The sequence below is a fragment of the Telopea speciosissima genome, chromosome 5 (genome assembly GCF_018873765.1).
Source record: "Telopea speciosissima isolate NSW1024214 ecotype Mountain lineage chromosome 5, Tspe_v1, whole genome shotgun sequence".
Taxonomy (NCBI): Eukaryota; Viridiplantae; Streptophyta; class Magnoliopsida; order Proteales; family Proteaceae; genus Telopea; species Telopea speciosissima.
The window spans coordinates 15,478,113-15,496,953 of NC_057920.1; the positions used below are offsets into that span (position 1 = coordinate 15,478,113).

Sequence of the window (18,841 nt, forward strand, 5' to 3'; positions counted from 1 at the left end):
AACTTTCCCCTATATTATAAATAGAGGGGCTTACTGATGCAGATCCTAGCCTCCTCGAATTGAAGAAGCCACCCTAAACCTAGGGTTTTAGTAGGAGCCTTAGTTTAGTTTATTTCCATACTCAGTTTTTATTTTGTGTTTTTAATTGAACCGGTTTAAATTGGTTGCATCCAATTAGTTCAATTGGTCTAATTTAAGTGAAGTGATCCTATTGGCTAAGAGGTTCTTATATCCTATTGGCTAGTAGGAAATCTTCTTTATTTTAAGTAGTTTAAGTTGTTTTTAAGTCATTAGGGGTAGATGAGTCTTTTCTTTTAAGTTTTTAAGTTGTTTTTAAATTGGTCCACCTCTCCACGATTTAAGTGGGAGATTTGAATTGTAATAGATGTAGGAATAAGGCCTTCGGCCTCATATTTAATAAGAATCATGGGAAGAGGCTCCCCCACCTATTATGTTTAAAAAAATCGATCTCCTGCTGTTGGCCTTTGCTGCTGCTGCTTCTCTCTTCAGAGACATGTCTTGTGAGTCATATCAAGGGTTAGGGCTGGTGGACTCCGGCGACTCCTTGCATCTTGTGGATCGGGAGGTCCTTCTTCTTCTTCAATCAAGTTTCTCCAAGCTGCCATTGAAGAACCTGCAATTCAATAAGTTATTTTATTGTTTTAGTATTTCCCCTCCTCCTTCTATCCTTCCACCTAACCCTAATCGATTCCCCCTTAAACCTTAATTATCTTAAACCCTAGTTAACCTGTCCAGCCCCTTCCCTCCATCAGATCTGTCCCAATTTTACACCACAGTTCCTGCAGGCCATCTCCTTCATTCGATCCCCCATTCTGCCCCCATTCCTACAGCTAAACCCTAATCTCCTTCTTCCACATTAAAACCTAAAGCCTCTAAAACCTGCCCAGACCTAACCTACCATCCAAACCACACCAAACTTCAACCGAACCACTCTCTCCATACCAGTGACACTTGGCCAGAATCCCTTGACCTAATTCCCCCTAAAAACCCTAAATCCCATCATCCCATCATTCCCAAAACCCAAAACCCTAAACCTAAATTTCTGAAATTTTAAAAACTTATTCAAACCTAACCTAACCCAGTGCATTAAGACCCTTAAAACCTGCATATTAAAACCCTATAAACCCCATTACCATTAGTTAACCCTAACCCTAATTTCTGCCCTATTTAGCCTAAGCTGTCTCAATCGGCCAGCCTTGTTAGGTGAACCCATTACCCTGGCTCCTAGTGGGATTACTCCTACCTAGGACTACATCACTTACCTATCAATGAATCTAACACATTCTATTATCTAATTCTCTCCTTCTAACCCACGGTTCTACTAACATGGTATCAGAGCCAAGTCTGATCTAGGCTAGAAAGAAAGAAAAAACCCTCATTTTCTTCTTCAATCGACTTCTCCCTCCTTTCTCTCTTTCTCGGTTTCACCTTCTTCTGGTTTTCTTCTTCTCATCCTTGTAAGGGTGCAGCACTAATGAGGAACTAAACCAATGATTTAGTTGCTTCCCTCCTCCATCCTATCTACCTTTTCCATTGAAATTCTGCTGGAACCATACTTGCAACTTGAAGGTTTCCAGAATTTTCTTGAAGATCAGATTCCTCTCACTTAAGAAGGCTGATCCTCCATTGTTGGAGCCTCCTATGCAACCTTTTCCAATACCATTCTACCGTCTTCCATCTACTCCCCTTTCTTTTCTTCTCCAGCCTTGATTTACCCCAATCGATCTGGCCAAACCCTTAACCTTCTAATTTTGGATCAACCCTTGGTTCTCACAATCCAACCATCAGATCAGGCTAAGATTTCTTGCACAAGTTACTCCCTATACAAGCCCTACTCGACCTGAGTTTGGACCCTTTCTGATGGCTGGATTAGTTTCTACAACAAAGCTTCCTTAACCTTCTAATTTGGTTACCTACTAAAAATCCTGACAAAACCCTGAATCCAATCGAATTTAGGGTTACAGGTTTTAGCTCTTGCTGATTTTTGGAGGGCTGATTACTTCCACTTCAAAGAGCACTCGACCTCAATAATTGCTCCATTCCAAGTTTTTTAAGACCCCTACCCCAATCGATCTACTTTTCAAGGTTTTCCAAAACCCTGACACATCGATTTTTGGGTTAAGGATTTTTGCTGCTGCTGTAATCTTATGGAGGTGTTTCTACCATCAAGAGAGATACTCTACCTCATAAATTAATGGCTTGAAGAAGTTACTTTTTTCTGTGATAGCTGCTGCCTTATTTTTCTGCAATTTTTTGGTGTTTCTCCCTCTTGAAGATCAAGTCCCCTTATTACTGGAGATTGGAATGTAGAAGCCTCAATTCACTAGCCCATGCCATTTTTTTCCTTTACATATATTCTTCTTTTTCATTCTAAGTCCAAATTCAATGGCTACAGTTAACAACAGCCAACTTGTTGCAAATCCGGAGTCAACTACCTGATGGACAGGTCGGATTAAACATCATCACATCTCTTTGAGGGCATTAAGAGGGGTCACTCAGAGGAGATGAGGGCTATCACTCTAGAGAACCATTCTCTGATGACCTACCCTTGTCTTGCGCCACATCAAGGGGTGACTATTCATCTATTCAAATCACTGGATAGATAAGGATTCTCTAGACTGCTTACACGTCAAGTCCAGGATAGACCGTGTATTTGACTCCTCCCTTGATAATTTGTTGTTGGGGGGCCGGGGGTTTACAACTCCCCGCTTTTAATCCCTTTAATTTTTTTCGTTTGAACTCCCTTGGTTTTGGGTTTTTTTTTAATATTATTATTTATAGGTGAACTCCCTTGGCAGTTCAACCATTTGACTACTTAGGCCAAACAAGCCAGAAAAGAATGCTTCATTTCTCCATGTGAAGTGCTTTTTTAGTGACTACATGAGTTGGTGGAATTGGAAATGTCTAATGTGAAACCTATACCAGCTTGCCTATCAGGCATATACAGAACAGAAATAGAAGCTCGCTAGGCAGCCCATGTGGTACTTACCACCATTAACTGAATTAGATTTCATCATATGTAAAAACAAAGCACTAGTAAAATAATAATTACTTAAATAAGCAACGGATGCTGAGAGAAAACCTATTGCAATGCGATCGAGATGCATAATTATGATTATTGCAGTTTGTGCACATCCAATCTCCATCACGCCATTGTTTTGCACTGTTAAGCACATAAAAATAATATAAGTGTAAGTTCATTTCTAAGTTTCTCAGACCATAATTTGGGATTAAAATTCACATCTAAGTCTCCTACAAGAAAAAACCTTAAACACGTAAAACTGGACCAAATTAATGCAGAATGGTTAATATTCACATTCAGTCTCACAATACTAACCAGACTTTCAAGTCAAGTTCTAGCACAAAGCATGAGAAATTTCAACCAACTTTAGATTACTCAGGGTATCCAACACATGGAAACCATCTCAAAGTGTAATTATCCTGATAAGAACTCATTGTTTGTAAAAAAAAGGGGAAATCTAAATAAGATGACATTTGATTTTGTCAGGTGCGGGTGGATCCATGTAATGGATGACCTTACACCTGTCCCACTGGTCAAATTTCAGCCTGAAAGAAACACAGTCAGAGTAGCAGAAAATAGAACAACGCCATTAGAAAATAATTATCATACGAATATAATAATGCCATTACATAGTAATGGAATATAATGGCATTGTAATAATTTTGAGCTACTTTGTACTCATATTGGAGTTACTTCCCACACTTTGGATTGATATTTGAACCATGAGATGGATGAGGTGTCTTCAATCACATAAACCCACTAATGTTTTGCTGAAATTCTATCCAAAGGTCCCGAACTCTCATAACACTTATTTATTTCATCAACCTTTTCAAAAGTAGAACTTTTCACAGCAGTTTTCCTCTCTCTCCTTTTTTTTTGCAGTGTTCCTAAAAAGTAGGTTAGGAGAAATCCTAAGAGTCACCAAAAACTTAAATGTAGACATAAGTGAGTTGGCATTCTTAGTAGTTCTCCAGTCAAAGATAACTGAATTAGTTATCAACAACTTATGTGGAGGTAGAGATAAATGGGTTCAGATTATTTGGAGTTATTGAATAATGTACACCAGAATACTATGGGGTATTCTGGTCTTTTTGGGCCTTACTTTTATGTACTGCTGACTCTCTTAGTAGAGTCAACTAGAGTAGGAATAATTCTATCCTATATTTTGTAATCTATTTTCTTATAAATAAAAAAACTTGCTTGATCGAATTGATCATTCAAGCATTCCATTCATTGTGTTCTATTTACATGGTATCAAAGCCAATTCTCTGATCTCGTTTTTCAGAACTCTCCCCCCCCCCCCCCTATCGTCTCTTCTTTTTTTCTCCCTCCCTCATCTTCTCGATCTCCTCTTTCTCTCCTTTTTTCCCTCTAGTTGCTGCCCTTTATTCCACCTCTTCAGCTAATGTTCTAAACAAGGTTTGCAATCGATAGCTGCTGCCTCTCTTCTTTGTGATTTTTTTTGATTTCTCCTGTTCTTGAAGAGTGAGCCTCTTCCTGTGTTGAAGGTTGATCTTTCCTTGTTGGAGATCATTCTAGCAGTCTTGGACAGCACCTATCACAGGTTTACACCACCTATTGAAGACATCTACCCTCTATCGATCTCAATTTCAGGGTTTTTCAAAACCCTGACTCTCATCGATTTTGGGGTTTCAGGTTTCTGCCCTTGCTGATTTTTTGAGGGCAGTTTTACTCAACTTCAAGGAGTGCTCGACCCTGCTGGTGACTCATCCTATTGAAGAATTTTCAAGTTTTTTCAGAATTCTCCTTCAAGGATCGATTTCTGTCCCAATCAAATTTTTTTCTGGTTTTGGTTCTTGGCTGGCTGCAACAATTCATTGCTGATTTGCTTGTGTCAGTATGTCTGGTTCTGATATTACTACTGCTACCTCCGGCATTGAAGGACAGCCAAGGAATGAATATCTCCCTTTCTCTGCTGCTATTAAATTCGATGGGACAAATTATTTGATGTGGTCCAGATCTACCTATCTGACTGTTGCTAGTTGCGGCCTTACAGGACACCTCATTGGCACTGCTACAAAACCATCTGACCCTGGTCCTCTTCAAGACAGATGGATTTCGAATGATGCTATGGTGATGTCTTTCTTGCTGCATTCCATGCAATCAGACCTCTCCAGTGGTTATTTATTATTAGACACTGCACATCAGATTTGGGCTGCTGCAAAGGAGACTTATGGACAGGTTGGGAATGATGTTTAGGTGTATGAAATCAGGAAGAAGGTTCATGGCAACAGTTGGATCACTATTCTGATTTTCAGCTTACGAATTGATGCAGCTCCAAGTAGGAAGAAGAAGAAGAAGAAGAAGTTCTAAACTTAGGGCTTGATTAGGGAGCCATAGATTAGGATTATTATTTTTCATACTTAGTTTATTTTCCTGTTTTTAGATTGAACCGGTTTAGAATTGGTTGCTCCCAATTGGTTCAATTGGTCTAATTTAAGTGAAGTGTTCCTATTGGTTAATAGGTCCTTAAATCCTATTGGCTAGTATGGAATCTTCTTTTAAATTAGTTGTTTTAAGTTAGATGTCTTTTAACTTAAGTTAGTAGGGTCAAATAGGTCTTTTTACTGTTTTAAGTTATTAGTTTAGTTTTAATTCCTTCCCTTCCACGATTTTGTGAAGGAGAAGTCATTAACTTGTATTAGGAGTTGGCATAAAGCCATATTATAAATAAAGAAATCGTGGAGGCTCCCCCACATTGAATTTTGAATAAAAAAAGACTGTTTTGCTGCGGCCTGCTGCTGCTGCTGCTGCTCCTTTGTGAGTGTATATCCTTGTGGATTTCAAGGTGGATAGGGTGGGTGGACTCCTGCGACTCCTTGCATCGAGAAGATCGGGAGGTTCCTTCAATTTTCAAGCTGCTGCCGGTGGATTCCTGCTGTAAGTTTGAAGCTTAATTTTCCGTTCCATCCATTCTTCTTCCCCCCATTCGATCCCTCTTATTTTCTGTTTGAATTTTTAAAACCCTAATTCATCTAGAGCCTGTCCAGCTTCAGTCCTCCATTAGAATTCCTTCAAAATTGCACCTTAGCCTCTCCTTAATACTCCCTACATTCGATCCAGACTGCTGCCCCCATCCTTAGTTCAAAACCCTAAAATCCCCTCATCCCCCATAAACCCAAAAACCCTAAATTCCTGTTTAGGCATAACCAGCCATCAGAAACCCCCCTGCTGCAACCAAACCTTCCCCCTAGCTCCTCTAATACTCGAGCAAAAGCCCTACTCCAATCTCCAATTACAAACCCTAAATTCAACCTATTTTCTAAAACCTAAAACCCGAAACCCTAACCCCAAGATTTCAGAATTTTAATTTTTTTGTTTGAACCTATTCAAAACCTATCCCATTAGCTTCCTTTTGACCTGCACACCATTACTAAATAGAACCCTAGCTCAAATCCCTAACCCTAACCCTAATTCTGCCCTAGTTTACCTATTCTGCTCATTCGAATCAGCAGCCCCCATTGAGATCCTGTTGCTTGGCCTCTAATAGGATCCTTCTCCTATTTAGAGCTACATTACGAATCCCACTGACATTTTTGCCTATAGAAATCATGTTGACAAAATTCGGGTATATAATGTTTTGGCAGGTCTGAATATTGAGTATGATCCTATCTCCGTGCAAGTTTTTAGTCGATCTCCTTTCCTTTCACTGGAGCAGTCCTATGCTTTGGTACATACTGAGGAGACTCGTCGGGTTGCTATGCTACATACTTCCACTGTAGATCGGTCTTCTCTTCAAGCTGGTTCTAGCACTACTCCCAAAAATGATGGCTCTCTTAAGACTAATACTTCCTCTAAGGAACCTGTTAAGTGTGAACACTGCAACAACCCTATCACACTAAGGCTACTTGCTGGAAACTACATGGGAAGCCTGCTGATTTTGAGGCCAAACATGGTCGTGGTAAAACTAAAAACAAGGCTAATCACACTGAAAGTGTAACTACAACCCCCACTACTGAAAATGGTCTCTCCCAGGAAGAATTACAAGCTTTTAGGCGTATGTTACAGGCTTTTGTTGCATCTACTACATCTCTTTTTGCCACTTCTTCCACTCCATGAGGTTCCCACTTTGCCCGTTCTGGTATTTCATTAGCTGGTCATAATGCATCGGTTGCCTCCACTCCATGAATTATAGACTCTGGTGCCACTTATCACATGACAGGTTCCTCCAACCTCTTTCACAAGAAATCTCCCACTTCTGGCAAGGATAAAGTCAAGGTGGCTGATGGCTCTCACACCTCTGTTTTTAGAAAGGGATCCATTAGTTGCTCACCTTCCATTACATTGTCTTCCGTTTTACCTATTCCCAATTTTACTACTAATCTTCTTTCCATTAGTAGTCTTACTAAAGATCTGAATTGCAAAGTAACTTTTTTTTCCCACTCATTGTGTTTTTCAGGAACTGGAAACAGGGAAAACGATTGGATATGATAAAGTACATGGTGGATTGTACCTGCTTAATGATGGTCGTCTTCCTCCAACAGCATTACCTTTTCAATTGTGTGTCAGACTTCCTCATTCTCCTCTGAACTGCACCAATGGCATTTTAGATTAGGACACCCCCCCCTTAGGAACTTTATCCCATTTATTTTCAGCATTAGTTAAAGTAATAATGAAGAATTTTTTTGTGAGGCTTGTGTCTTGGCCAAACAAACACATTCAACTTATCCTATTTCTAATAAAAGATGTTCGTCCTCTTTTTATTTGGTTCATACTGATGTGTGGGGTCCTAGTTGAAAAGATTCTCTTTCCGGTCATTGTTGGTTTGTCTCCTTTATAGACTGTTACTTTAGAACCACTTGGGTCTACCTGATGCACATAAAAAATGAGGTTTTTCATGTTTTCAGCACTTTCATAAGATGGTTCAGAGTTCAGACCTAGTTTAATGCCACTCTCAAAATTTTGAGTGACAATGGGACAGAATATATGAAAGGTTAGCTTCAAAAAATTGTTGGTCGCAAAGATGTTAGGGCTTGTACTCAACACCCTATATCCCATGTTGTTTCCTATGACTCCCTTTCTCCATCTTTTCGTGCATTTGTTTCTTCTCTTTCCTCTATATGTATTCCTCAGAACTGGCAGGAAGCTCTATCAGATGGAAAGTGGAAGGTAGCAATGATGGAAGAAATGAAAGCCTTAACGAAAAATGACACATGGGAGCTTGTGGTTCTTCCACCAGGGAAAAGACCAGTTGGATGTAAATGAGGGTTTGTGGTTAAACAGAAGGTGGATGGCACTGTGGATAGATATAAGGCACGACTCGTGGTAAAAGGGTTCACTCAGACATATGGGATTGGTTATTAGGAGACCTTTGCACCTGTTGCAAAGCTGAACACTGTCCGAGTTTTGTTATATTGTGCAGTCAATCTTAGATGGGATTTACAACAGTTGGATGTGAAGAATGCTTTTCTCAATGGAGAACTTGATGAGGAGGTATATATGGATATTCCAACGTTCTCTTGTGACAAAACCCAAGGCAAAGTGTGTAGATTGAAGCGTGCACTTTATGGGCTGAAGCAGTCACCTCGAGCATGGTTTGGCAGGTTTCATAAGGCTATAATTTTTGTAGGCTATAAACAGAGTAATGCTGATCACACTCTTTTTATAAAAAGAGTTGGTGAAAAAATCATTGTTCTTATAGCCTACGTTGATGATATTGTGGTAATCGAAAATGATGGTAATGAGATCAGTTGTCTGAAGAATTTTCTTGGACAGGAGTTTGAGATTAAGGATCTGGGATAATTAAGGTACTTCCTTGGACTTGAAGTTGCTAGGTCTTCTAAGTCTTCCTTGGACTTGAAGTTGCTAGGTCTTCTAAGGGCATCTTTCTCTCCCAAAGGAAGTATATCCTAGATTTGTTGACAGAAACTCGTTTGTTAGGATGTCACCCTTCAGATACTCATATGGATGCTAATATCCATCTTAATGAAAAGGAGGGTGAACCTATTGATAAAGGTCAATACCAAAGGTTGGTAGGGAAGTTGATTTATCTCTCACACACACGTCTAGACATTGCTATAGCAGTGAGCACTGTGAGTCAGTTCATGCATGATCCCTACTCTTCCCATATGGAGGTTATTCTTCGTATTCTTCACTACTTGAATTCAGCTCCAAGGAACGGCATTCTCATGTCTCCTTATGATCATCTACGGATAGAGGCCTATACTGATGCTGATTGGGTTGGTTCTCCTGACCGCAAGTCTATCTCTAGGTATTGTACTTTTGTAGGTGGCAATCTTGTCACTTGGTGTAGCAAGAAGCAGAATGTGGTAGCTCGTTCTAGTGTTGAAGCAGAGTTTCGTGCTATGGCACAACGTATTTGTAAGTTACTATGGCTAAAGGGTTTATTACAAGATCTTGGTCTTCCTGTTCGTCTCCCTATGATGTTGTATTGACAACAAGGCTGCAATCAGCATTGCACATAATCCAATACAGCATGATCGTACCAAGCATGTTGAGGTGGATATGCATTTTATCAAGGAAAAGTTAGAAGAAGAACTGATTTGTATTCCCTTAGTGAAGTCTGCTGATCAGCTAGCTGATATTTTCACCAAGGGATTGGCTGGAAAGTTGTTTCATCCTGCTTTAGTCAAGTTAGGCATGTTTGACATTTATGCTCCAACTTGAGGGGGAGTGTGGAATAATGTACACCAGAATACCGTGGCGGTATCCTGGTCTTCTTGGGCCTTATTTTTATGTACCGTCGACTCTCTTGGTAGAGTCGGCTAGAGTAGGGACAATTTTGTCCTATATTTGTAATCTATTTTCTTAGAAATAAAAGGGCTTGCTTAATCGAATTGATCATTCAAGCATTCCATTCATTGCGTTCTGTTTACAGGAGTTCTTAGGTCAATGAACAAGGCACAACATGGAACAATCCACGGTACAAGATCTCGGCGAGATCTCACTATTATCTCGGTTTCGGTGGACCTCAAGACGAGATCACAGGCGATACCTAAATACTACAATATCTCGGTCGAGATCTCCGTATCTCGTCGATATCTCGCCACATATCTCGGTCTCGACCAACTTAAGTCTTATAAAATCCCCCCTCTCGACGAGATTTTGACCCCAAAGTCGAAATCTCGCCTCTGTCTCGCCTGTCTGGCCTCTATTGGCTTGCTGTGAAGGAAAAACTCATACAAAGTGGAAATTTTGTGATTGTTTTGAGCAAATCTCACCTCCAACTGAAGATTGAAGCTTCAACAACAACGTGGTCATTATGATGATCCAGCCCGACACTCGTTTCAGTACTAGCTTGTATTTGTTTAATCTATGTTTCTTTCCAAGATCCAAAACAATTAGTCAATTGTTAGTAAACCGTCGATTGGAGCACCATGTATGATTATGAAACATGAATATGATGACTAATGCTTAAATGGTTTATGGTTTGATGTTTTTTAATTCCTCATGTTAAATTAAGCTGTTTTACACCTCTACTTTAATTATATGAGTTCTAAATATTGTGTGGCTTAGCCTAGGGTAGACCTCACATACGCCGTAGACTATCAACATAGGGTCCGAAGTCAAAGTACCATTTTGGGTTTGAATTTGTAAAAAACTAATGATTCCACTGTGTTTAGAAGGCCTAAAATAGGGTGAATGTCAAGTTTCAAGACCTCCGAAACCAACCATCAAGTTGAGCCCAAAAAAAATGCAAGATCTCGCCGAGATCTCGGTATATCTCGGTTTCGTGGCCTGGCGAAACCAAGACCTAAAACCTTGGAACATTCCAGGTACGAGCTTTGTTCTGATCTGTGAGCACATTTACACTGGTTTGGATCCTCATATCAGATCTAATAAAGTACTTTGAATTTATTTTGGGTTAGACATGTTGGATTTAGAAGGGTTTGGATCTGTAATGGATACTGGAATAACAGAATAAATCTCTTATGGGAGAGGGTTCCCTACACTGCCCGAGTGCAGTTTCAGGCAAATGAGAGAACACCCTTTGGAATCTAACAATAGGAGAGGGGCATTTATGACATATCACCCCCTCATATGAACAGTGATATGTGAAGGGGTGTGCAATTTCATTTTGAGCTGGCGTTGTGCACAACTTTTACCCATCTCGTATATAGAAGTAAACAAAGGTTGAGGCTATTATCTGCTTACCCAAATCTGATCAGTAAACAGACCTAGGATCTTTTAGGGTTTTTTGATGAGAGATAGGTCTAGCATCTTGGAACATGGATATGGTTCATATCCAGACCCTCCAGCAATGAACCAGATTGATGCACTACAAAAGATAAATGGAAGTGGGTCGATCTTATCTCCCTCCCATCTGCCCCCCTTCACTCTCGGCATCCAACCCCAATGAATTGATGCAATCTAGGGTTCCAAAACCCTGATTTAGGTTGCTTTGGGCCCACCAAAGTGATAAAATTTCAAATATAAAAGATCAGTGGCAATTCTGTAATATTTGAAGTCCATGCCCCTTGAAATAAAGGTACATAGAATCCAGGACAGAATGGTAAATAAACTTAAGGAGACGGGACCAATCTGATATTTCAAAAATGGTATGGGATAAAGTAGACACCACTTAAAGAAATAAGGGCCCTTTAATAATTATGATAAAAGTCTGGCATTAGTTGCAATTTAAAGAAAGCAGTTTGTCTTCAAACTCCCGACTACAGTAACCCAACAGTGAGGATGCCTGGTTACAGGCAAGAGAACTCACCAACAAAAGATCCAAACAACCTGAAACTACAGAGTATGAATGACAACTTAGTACCCTCTAGAACCCAACCACTAAATTCAAGATTCAACAAGACAAAACTTAATAAAATTTTCCTAAAATCTGGTAAAGGCGGAACTGTACAACACTATGCAGACCTGGTTGCAGAGTAACAGATCAGAACAGCAGATGAATTAGAAAGCGAGACAATATGATTCGAGTCACCTATGAAAGGACAATCTGTAAATAGCTGGGCAAACCGGTCACTCACAAAGGAGATCGATTGACTCCACTGCAGTTTGGTAGAAAGACAGCAGCAGTAAAAAAGGAATAAACCAGATAATAATAGGCAAGAAAGAAAATGAAGATGAAAGAATAACAGGGTGTTTAATGAAAAGAAATAGAGCTGGAAAGTAGATGAATCAGAAGAAAAAATCCAAACCAGGAACGGAGGAGAGAAACACCATTTGAAGTTTTGAACTAGCTTCAAGCTTTTGCTTTAATTCATTTGAATCTCTAAATATTTTGATGAGCTCAATTACATATATAACAGAAAAAGAGAATTTCCTAACCAAATTCTAAAAGGACGGTAGAGGTTGAAACAAACTCCAATTTATACCTATCTACTAAGAGGAATAAAATAATAACTGCCAATTGACAAAAATAACGCTTAATTAATCCTAGTGGATCAAGCAACTGTGATGCAGATTCAAGGTCCAAACAACAGTATGTATGCAGGGGAAAACTCAGTCCAAGAACCAGATCTGAAGTCCTATGAGTTCAGCACCCTTTGGACCAGTTTTGATCTTAAACTGAACCAATGGTTCAGTCTTCAGTCCAGGTTTATTAGTCTATGTGTGGGAGCTTATTTCCAGAATTCCAGTTGTATCCCTTTTAGTTTTTAGTATTTCTAGAAGGCTGAACAGGTGTCATTAATCCCAGCCTCTATTAGTTACTATTCTCATTAGTTGTTTCTTCTTGTTAAGTTCTAGAACATTAAGTTTCCAATTTGGAGAGGTTTCTATATTTTAAGAATCTTAGGTTGTAAGGATTCCTCTTTTCAACACATGGGAGGTTTCCATTTTGGTTGTATTCTATTATGATAAATAAAGCGAAGGGCATAGCCCCAGCCACGATTTTGAAGATGATTAAAATTCTGATTTTGTGCCAACTGCCAACTATTCTGTGAGAAGCAGAGCTGCAGTCAGATGCTGTGATCTTCCTGGTGGAGTGGTAGGAGGCTAGTGAGATGCTAACCTAGGTTTGGGTGAGAGGCTTCAAATCATATATATTCTTCTACTTTCTTTTGTTATTTAATTATCTGCAATATTTCTTCTATTTTAATCCTTTGACTATTAAATTATCCATATAACTGTGCTCTTCTCAGTCCAGTTTCAGATCCTACTGAAGTACAGAATAATTCTCTGCTTCACCCCATCGCACCTCCTTTCCTGTGAAAGATATTTGCCTTCTTGTGAGCTTGCAGATGGAGTCCTGTACCTAATCTTATTTCTTGATTAGTCTCCTTTGTTGTACAGGTCAAGGTCCATCTCTAGGCAGCATATACCCAGCAACGGTTGCTTGTTCTTGTTGAGTCATGGATTATATCAATAATGTTTTTGGTGAAAACTAACAGTGTTCCTTGAAGGGAAAAAGCCTAATTGGACTTGTATATCTCTAATCACTCTTGTAAGTGGGCAGGTTGTTTGAGGCAATGGTCTCTGGGTTGGTCAAGTCTCTATGAGAGCTTGACCTTCCTATGTGTGGCAGCAAGTGGCAATAAATTTGAGTACTATAAGCCATTGTGTAAGCCCACCCTTATGGCTTGAAGTGTTTATACACTTCCCAATCTGTGACTTGTCAGTGTCATTATAATAGGGCTGCATCAAGAACACCTCTTTCAAGTCATTGTAGATTTCAATACCAAATTGGATCAAGTCCAATCATAACATTGGGTCAAGAGAGAGTCAAGTGCAATCAATGGAATCAATCTTCCAAGGACTTCATCAAGTATAGATGATTTCTCTAGAAATTTGTATTGTCAATTGTGTATTTGCAATTCCTTGCACACATGTAAGGTGATTCTCAACTCAGGACATTTTTAAACACCTTCGACCAAAAAGTCCAAAATATAATCAATTGGCAAACCAACACTTAAGACTTTTTGGTAGACTGGCCTTGGGAAGCCATATGACCAAATGGGGGTAATTTTTTACTTAGAACATATTTGAAATGTATTTGAAAAAATGTTGTCAAAAACCAAGTCTTAAAAAATGGCCTTATCAGCTTGCTGGTTGGCAACTGGATGATCTCTTCTCGAGAGCTCTGAGGTCCATCCGGCTGATGGAATCGGCTCAACAGTACCAACCAGCCGATGGGACCCAAGAGGTCATTTGACCAACCAGCCAATGCAACCGGCTGTTCTCCAGCCGATGTACTGGCTTGCCAGTGAGCAGCCCAGTTATTGTTCAATGACTATAAAATGGCTAGAATAGTAAATGGTCACTGACAACCGGTTTGCTGGCTGGTAAAAAATATGGCCGTTGGAGCTTGCCTTAAACCTGGTTATTGGGCCATAATTGAGCATTATAAATAGACCAAGTTAATGCTACTTCAACAACAACTGTGCCTACAATTGAATACCATTTATTGTGTCTAAGTGACCCCTTAGTTGGGAATCATCAAGTGCTTTCATCTTTCATATTTCCTTCTTGGAGGTATTTTCATTTGTGCTTCATTTTGTATAGTTTGGCTATTTAAGCCTTATTCTTTTTCTCAACTCATTGAGAAGTTGTAATGGGTTGTTAGTGGTGAGCCTAAGGAAACCACTAGGTTTGAGTGTGAACCTAAACACTTGGGTTATTGTTGAACCCATAAAAGCAATTGTGGTAATTGATCTTTGTTTGTCACAACCAGTGGAAAGTCCATAAGAGTGCCTCTTGGTAGTGGATGTAGGCAGTTGCAAACAACTCTAAATTGCTTGTGTCATTCATTGTCTCTTCCCCCTTCCCAATTCTGTTTGATCACTCTCTTTTGGGTAATCAAGTTTTTGGGTAGAGTGAATTTTTTTTAATTGTCCATATTTAGTCCAATACCCAATTCCCCCCCCCTCTCTTAGGTTTCCTTGATCCAACAGTTATGTGGTTTGGAAATTGCTGCAATCGACCTGTCAATTAATTATATTTTGGGGTTTCTATATAGTTATTTGCTGTTTGTGGTGGAGGGCTGGTTAGGGAAGAGGGGGAAACTCTGAGGAAAAAGTCAGAGTTGCAGAGGAGAAGAGGAAACACACACTGACACCTCACTCATGTTGAGCAAACCTAATCAACTTTCTATTCAATTATGTCTTACCAATGTTGGGTACATACAATTACATAAAGTAAGACAAACGAGACTTCTAACTAAACTCTAAGACTCAAACTAACATGCAATCCAACTCTATCTCCTATTCCTATGTATCCAAGTCAAAACATGAATAACAGACATAAAGACTAACTAAAATACTTCCAACCCTTATAGGACCAAAAACTCAGATTTGGCCGGTTCTGTCTGGGTTTGGGTTTCTAAACCCAGTCATGGTGGTCCACCAGTCAAGTGCTACTGCATCAGTTTGTCTTTTTCTTCTTTTTTTTTGGATGGATAACATCAGTTTGTCTTTAATAACTACTATATGCTTAGTTTCTAAAACCAAACAGTGGCAACAGTATGTGACTTTCTAAATCTGGGTTTAGTGGCTACATAGGAGTTTCTAATCTTTTCCTTCTTTCTATTTCCGAACTGGCTTTGTTTTCTGCTAGATAATAGTCGCCTTGTGAATCCCTACCATCTAAGTGTCCTTCAACCAGGAGTATATACACCCATCAGAATTTTAGTTTGTGAGCTATTTCAGATCTTTAATTCTGGTACAGTTATGCCATGCGATTCTGGTTTAGCTGGAATTCCTATTTCACCCTTGTGTGACCAAGGATTCAACATTACACTGCATCATGAATCCTCTATTAGGAGAAGGGGTTAACAATTTAATACTGACTGTAATATGCGCTCAATATGGAGGGTCTGGGGTGCAAGAGTTCCCCCTCCCTTTTTTACCTACTCTGGCATTGACTCCATTAGGATAAGGGTAGTGATTAAGTAATGATGCTAGGATGCAGTACCACCTATAGATATATAGGGGTCCGGGTGTGTGAGAGAAAGGTAGTAGTGCTACCCTTCTGAAAGATGTTTCAAGGAGGAATCATATGAGATTTCACCATCTCAGGCATAGTTGTAAAGGTGTCGCCTAGGCGTCCAAGCGCTTCAGTCGACTTGGGCACCTAGGCAGGCACCTTGTTGTGGTCGCCTTGATTTTGGACCCTCTCCAATGCCTCGGGTCACCTAGACGCCGTGACAACTATGACCTCAGGTGGCCATGACATGTCCCTTAATGCACCGAGTCCTAGAGGCAGTTATGTAAACAGAAACGGATCTAATTGTTAGGGTTGATAGAACTATAGTCATTTCCAGGAATCATTTGCCTCTGAAAGAATTCCAAGCATCTATTAAACAGACTTCTCATGATTTACCATTTTTCACAGAGCTCAAACATGATGCAATCATAAATCAAAACAATGACACAAATAAGAAACAAAGTCTCTTCCTGCATACATATTAATAGATGGTAAAAAGATATTCTTACACCACTACTACATGGATGATAGAACATTTGGAGCATTCATCAGAAAAACTTTGGACAGATAATCTAAAATTAGAAAAAATATTTAAGAAAGCTGGGCACAATTCATTACCCTTTCCCTAGAAGGGTAGGAATTGTTGACAACTGTGGTAGCTGCATTTGAACTTGTACAGTTGTGGCAGTTGATGAACTTCCAGTAGGGTAAGGGGCATACGTTCCAGGTGCTTGGTCATTACTGGATCCTGGCATCTGCAAAAATCCCTGATATGACTGCTGCTGCTGTCCATTTGTCTTGTATTTTCCACCCCATAAAAAAATGTACGAAGGAAAAATGTCAAACTCCAGAGAGTTAGAATGGCACTAATGGATTTCTTAAACAGTTATACCAGAAAGTTATTGTTTATAGCTCCAGCATTTAGCCTCTTGTTATCCCATTCATTAACAAATTCCTCTGACGCCAACCGTTTTGTCCCATGAGCTTCATCCAAAGAAAAAGAAAACCATTAATTTCATGACAAATTTCTAGACATAACAACATTAACAAGGAAAACACTGCCCATGTACACACCAGTTTATTTTACATCAATAGCACTAAAATACAAAGTTCCATTATCATCATAAGTTATCCTAGGGCCATACATAATGGCAATGAAACCAAAATAATGTTACACCAAGTACAGTATGTAAATGGCTTTGCCAACCTTGATGACATAATGAAACTAGACAATTCTTGCTAACGTACCTGTATTGGCCCAGCTGCTGTATTAGAAACCCAAGAAAAAAAATTGAAAAATTAAAACCACAGAATGGCAAAGTACATCCATGGTGAGACTAATTCAACACCACAAGGATTCATAGTAAACTGGCTATCGTACATCCAAAATGAATTTCACTCATTACATTGAGTTGGAAGAATTAATGCAAGCTCTAAACATCGGAAACATCACAAAGGCAGAAGAAACAAATGCAACAGACATCACCACTGGACCCACTTGACCAAGTAAAGAAGGGTTTTTTTTTCTTTTTTACAACAACTAGAAGAAAAAAATTCATTTTTTTTTTCTTTTTTAGTAAAGGAAAATGGATTCTGGATGAAACTTTATCTGCTTCATTTCCTGGGCAGGTCCATTTCCCCAAGTTCCTCTAATAGAGGGGGCGGAAATGACCACCCTATCCCTGCCTGAACACACTGCCCAGGTGGGGTCCACCCCCCTCTATTAGAGGAACTTAGGGAAATGGAGCAGATGGAGCAGATAAAAATACGATTCTGGATACAATAGAAAATGATGTAAAGAATATCCCCAAGAAAAAAAGACAGCAAAAAATGGAATTACAGCAAGAATATCCACGAATACCCAGCAACCACTGATTAAAACTCACCTAAAGGCACCAAACAGAAGATGTACACAATTTTGAATTTTAAAAAAGAAGGCATTTCTACCTCAAACTAGAGTTTTTTTTTTAGGCGAAGGGAATGGGTAACACAATACAGCGACAAAACTTGACACAGGAGAACTATTCATGTCCATAGAGAAGGATCTGGAATACAAACAAAATCCCCAATGAGAATATTTCTTATCTCATGACAACATCCTTCGACCCTTCCCCACTTTTACCCCCCCCCCCACCCTGCTAGAAAAGAAAATGTAGCCACAAGGTCTACTTACTTGGGAACAAATCGGTAACTTCTGTTTTCACCACAGAAGAGGGTGCGCTAGATAGTGTAGTAGGAGCATTGCATTTTTTACACTGCACCACAGGAAACTTGGGTCAAATATATACAGTCCAGAAAGAAAAATCTTTGAGAAATTCACAAAATACGGAGCTATAAGCTGCATATAGAATATCTAATTCAAGATTACCTGTGCACGAGAAGAATAGTTGTGAAAGCCACAGTTGCATATCCAATCACCAATGCGCCATCCTTTGGGAACCACAAATAGCGGATTTGTATTGTTCGTATATAGAAATCCAGCACCACTGTTTCCACCTAAAGGCCAACCAGAAGCTGACTGAGCATTATACTTGTCAGCCACTCCAAGTGACCAATTAGGGTTCAATGGAAGAGATTGTTGGAGAGCAGAATTGCCTGTTATCCCCACATTCAGATTCAGTCCCAGTCCTCCTTGTGCCCTGGCAAAATAATTTGCATAAGTTGGGAGAGAAGCTCCAGGCATTGCAATTGCTGGCATTGCTGCTACCTCCTTTGGTTGCCCGCACTTTTTGCACTTTTCTCTTGACGCATAATTGTTGTTACTGCAACCTAGAGATCCATTGCCACACAAACCCAACCAACGGTGCATCCAGCGAGAGGACAAGGAAGCCAAGTATACGCACACCAACCAGGCCACATACCAAACCAAAAGCCACAGACACAAAAAAACACACACACCACTCAACCCAATTGATTGCAAGTTCCTAATCTCAG

General features: G+C 39.6%; 1 protein-coding gene across 1 annotated transcript in view; it reads right to left on the minus strand.

The window, feature by feature from the left end:
- The window catches only part of LOC122661826 (uncharacterized RNA-binding protein C17H9.04c-like), a 30,115-nt gene that overhangs the window by 9,097 nt on the left and 2,177 nt on the right, over window positions 1-18,841 (minus strand). The window contains exons 2-6 of the mRNA XM_043857337.1: window positions 18,276-18,676; window positions 18,081-18,162; window positions 16,800-16,891; window positions 16,526-16,704; window positions 3,104-3,184 (exon numbers count right to left, since the gene is read on the minus strand). Coding sequence (XP_043713272.1) covers window positions 3,104-3,184; window positions 16,526-16,704; window positions 16,800-16,891; window positions 18,081-18,162; window positions 18,276-18,676 — 835 coding nt within the window. The remainder of the gene's footprint in view (window positions 1-3,103; window positions 3,185-16,525; window positions 16,705-16,799; window positions 16,892-18,080; window positions 18,163-18,275; window positions 18,677-18,841) is intronic.